The sequence below is a fragment of the Physella acuta genome, unplaced genomic scaffold, assembly GCF_028476545.2.
Source record: "Physella acuta isolate Inbredline_101_S28 unplaced genomic scaffold, ASM2847654v3 ptg000366l, whole genome shotgun sequence".
In the NCBI taxonomy this organism is placed as follows: Eukaryota; Metazoa; Mollusca; class Gastropoda; family Physidae; genus Physella; species Physella acuta.
Genome location: NW_026731885.1, coordinates 710546 through 714839, shown reverse-complemented (window position 1 = coordinate 714839; position 4294 = coordinate 710546). Strand labels below are relative to the sequence as shown.

Genomic DNA, 4294 nt, shown 5'->3' with positions numbered 1-4294 from the left:
AGGATTTTAAAAAAAAATTCCAGTGGTATTCAAACGAGATATATTTAAAAACAATTGCCATTATGCAAAATAATATACATTTTTAGGAATATGAATAACTCCCCATTTATCAAAAAGAGGCACCGTGAGATTTTAAATAAGGAAAAAAATCACTTGTTTCATTTAAATTTTAAATAATACCCAAAAAAAAGTCATATATATTCTAGAACAAATTTTTATTTCAAGTGTTACATAGGGTCTACACAAGACGGAAAGAATTGTTGCAGTAAGGGGGACAACAAATATATTTCTGGTTGCGCACGATTTAATTCCCTTTTAATGAGTGTATTACGATATTAAGGCATAAACCATAATGAATGCTTATTGAAAGTCTTACATCGTAGCAGTAAGTTAGAGTCTTTTATGAGCAGTGGAGTTTTTTTAATTAAAAATTTGCCAACTGAAAGGCACGCCTGGGAATATAGTGTCGCTAATAAATTTAACAACACATTTAAAAATCACATAAACCTCATTAGAAATCAAGTTTAGAAAATATTTATTTTCTTCCTAACTCATTCCAGGTTTTCTATTTCGGAAACAAAATCTAAAATGGCAAGGGAAGTCACTAGTAAATTTCTAGATTCTAGATGTACACAGCGTGAATCAGAATAGCGGAGGTTGTATTCAACTTGTTGAGACCTCTAAGGCTAGAATAGTGGACTCTCTAGAATACTCGAGATCTAGATTTCTAGCTTAGTAAGTAATATATCTAGATTACTTACTAGATCTAGATCTAGAAGCTTCTTCCTGAGTAGTCACTTTGTTACATTACTGAGATTACATTAATTAAATTCATTAGGCCTAATCACTGAAATGGACACCAAGCGAGTTGACGAGATTCCTTCCATAATGTTGTTGACATGGAATAAAAACGTGCTTTTTAGATTTTGACCGTAAAAAAAATAAAAAATAAAAACTTATGCCTAAAATTAATTTAGAAATTTTATATTTTTAGAATAAATGCTATAAATTATAAAAGTTGCAAATCCAGAGAACTTGAAAATAATTTGTTGAGTTTAATTAATAATTAACCATTAATGTCCCATGCATTCTACCAAAACTCCACCCATGACGGCCCAATGTAAGGAGCATAACTCTGTATGATCAAGTGAATAGTTTCACAAAATATTTGTTTTTGTCTAAATGAAATTGAAAATTAAGATAAAAAGTACTGCTTAATGTTGGGAATAAACCTGGCTTTCCAACAGTATTAAATAGAATATATTATATTCGGTACAAGTACAGTATAAAAATAAAAAATGTCGGAGAAAATTCAAAACAGGTCATTTTCGGTAGTCAACTTTATTTATTTTTGTCTAAACAACTATGCATCGAATTTAACAGTTAAATATTAATTTGGTTATGTTTAAGATATATACTTCATAAAATACATTACTAGATACGTTTAGGGGCATTATTTTATTTTATTTTTAATATTAAATCTACTAAAAATAGGACAGATGAGTCTAAAATTTCGAGATAGAAAGAAACTATTATTTTTTATCTTTCAAAAGCGCCATTGAAATTAGAAGACCGGAAAAGGATGCTGAAACTGTCCGACTTCCTGTTTAGTTAAAAATTAGGATTTGTTGGCCAAATTTGAATGAAACAAATTTAATTTTTCTATGCTTATTGTGAGCGGGCGGCAGCGGGCGTTACGGGACATTAACGGTGTCGGGCGGCAGCGGGCGTTACAGGACATTAATGGTTAAGGCTACATTTCTATTTATTTTCATCATCAAGCCTAAGTTATAACCGGATGTTTCACTTTCGTAAGACAAATATTGATTGGCTGTACAGTAACTTAGTGATCGATAACTATTTGATTACAAAACTTTGCAGATCAAGTTTTTAAATAACAATGCAAATTTAAAACCCCATGACCTAGTTTTCTATTTTTAGCTTACAATGTGTACAATAAAATTTATGGCGGCCTATCCAATAGCAGGATGCCATTGTTTATGTCGCCATTACACGTGAAAACCAAATTGTTTTTGCTTTTTTTTTAAATTTTATTTAGGCCTAGTTACCGAAAATATTAAAAACATCAAATACATCCAATCTTTAGTAAAGTCCGAAAAAACCCAGACAGGCAGGATTTTATAACCATGTTAATTGTAACTACGCCGTGCAAGATTTTTTAATTAATTTATGCACCTCTCAAATACCTTTGAGACTTTTCTCACTGGTGTCCATTGAAAACTAAAATATTAAAATAATATTGGATTGGGGCGATATTTTCACAATCATTTTGAGTAGACTGCAGACCCTTTGTATTTTAGTATTTAGATCTAGATCTAGTATGAATTTAGTGTATCTCTAGCAGAACAAGCCCTACCATGGCCAGCAGGCTAGTTGCAGATTGATTTAAATATAAACTCAAAACAAAAAAGTCTCATTTAAATAAGTTAATAATAGTAGGCCATTACCTCACACACATGCCTTAACAAACATAAACAATTTATTGAATTTATTACTACTACCTACAGTGTTACTACAGCAGTTATGATGTTGTTAGGCCTAGTATATACTACTAGCTATCTACTATCTTAACTATCTATAAAGTCAATTTAGAAATAAGCATTAGTTAACTAAATTAAAGTTAACTTTACCAAAAACAATGTCCAAAGTCACAGTCAACCTATCTTTATTGCATAATAAAAAAAACTACAAGGCTTGTGACCTGATTTCATTACTGAATTTCTCAGGTTTTTAAGAATATTGTTTTTAATTTGACTTAGGCCTAAGCGTAATAATTCATCTTAGGTATGAATGTTAAAAGTAACTAGTAACTTAAAAAATTAATTTTTTTGACTGATGATGGTTTTTCTTATTTTAATCTCTATAGGCATTACAGAGGCTGAATTTCAAATGAGTCTGACAAAACTAAGTGGTGGCCACACATCGTCTGTCCTGTGTGTTGCTGTCCAGCATCAGACAGGTCAAGTTGTGTCTGGCAGTGAGGAAGGAGATTTATGTCTCTGGTCCAATGAAGGTCGACTGGAAGGAAAACTTTCCCGACCCAACACAGACTGCACTTCTGTGGTCTTCTCACGGGAAAATCCTCACATTATCTATGCTGCGTTTGGACAAGAAGTTCTAATGTTGGATGCTCAGAGACTCCAGGAGCCAGTTTTTGTGTTTCAGTCAAACCAAGATGAGGTTAATCAGATCGTGTTGGATGCAAAAGAGCAGTTCCTTGCTGCCTGCGATGATTCTGGTGAAACTAAAGTTTTCGGCCTACAAGACAAGAAAGTTTTTAAAACCCTACGCCACAAACACACAAATATCTGCTCAACTGCTGTATTCCGTCCTGGCCGCCCATGGGAGATTTTCACCGGGGGCCTAGATTGCAGGTTGGTTCACTGGGACTTTTCCAAGCCGAAATGTCTGAACCAGTTCAATATGCAGGAGTTCTACGCTACACCTGGTGACACGCCACACATGATAAACCCTCCGTTTGTTCATCACATGGTTACCTCTCCCAGTGGCAACACCCTGGCGTGTGCTTTAGAGAATGGCCAGGTCCCAGTCATTGATGCCAGCCAGAAAAATATCCAGCCTAAACACACTCTGTTCGGGCACCTGCAGGGTGCGTCCCAAGTTCATTTTCTGACGGAGGAGATGCTACTCACTGCTGGTAATGACTGCTGCATCAATCAGTGGGATCTGACTAAGGCGGCACTTTATCAACCAGGCGCTGTTTATTTGAATGGGATCGGGGCAAGTGCTGACCCGGACGAGGAAAGAAATCTGGCTATAACTGAGTTATGCCGTGTCAGAACATTGAGCCACCAGTGTAAAGTGAACTGGATGGTGCCATATGTAGCACAAGACAATAAATTTTTATATGTTGCTGATCAAACCCCTGATATAACAATTTTAAATTTGTCCACTTAGGTTTTTATTTTTTTTAAAGAACAAAATTTGTTAGAATTACTTGCCTGCAAACCAATGTTTTTCCCTGACTAGATTTTCTGTGATGTCTGCTTGCTCTGAGTTGTAGTAAAATATTAATAGTAAAATATAAAGATATGAGTATATTTAAGCCTAGGCACTCTATGTACTAATTAATTTTTCTGTTCTGGTTAAGCTAAATTATTTTTATTTATTATTTGTACCCATAAATAATAGTCTCCTTGTTTAGATTTGTACTCCAGTCATTAATCTCATTAAGTCTTTGTTTGTTAGGGGATAGCGTGGCCTAGCAATAGTGCGGTAGACTGCTAACCCTAAAGTCTTGAGTTCAAATCCG

General features: G+C 34.3%; 1 protein-coding gene across 1 annotated transcript; it reads left to right on the top strand.

Annotated features, from left to right (window-relative positions):
• Positions 1-634: 634 nt before the first annotated feature.
• LOC131941573 (WD repeat-containing protein 53-like) lies at positions 635-4085 on the top strand. The gene is made up of 2 exons (XM_059300881.1): positions 635-735; positions 2888-4085. The coding sequence occupies exon 2, from the start codon at positions 2911-2913 to the stop codon at positions 3937-3939; it is 1029 nt and encodes a 342-aa protein (XP_059156864.1). The 5' UTR covers positions 635-735; positions 2888-2910; the 3' UTR covers positions 3940-4085.
• The last annotated feature ends 209 nt before the right edge of the window (positions 4086-4294 follow it).

Coding starts and splice junctions, on each gene's coding strand:
- LOC131941573 (XM_059300881.1), top strand. CDS start 2,911: ATGAGTCTGACAAAACTAAGTGGTGGCCACACATCGTCTGTCCTGTGT.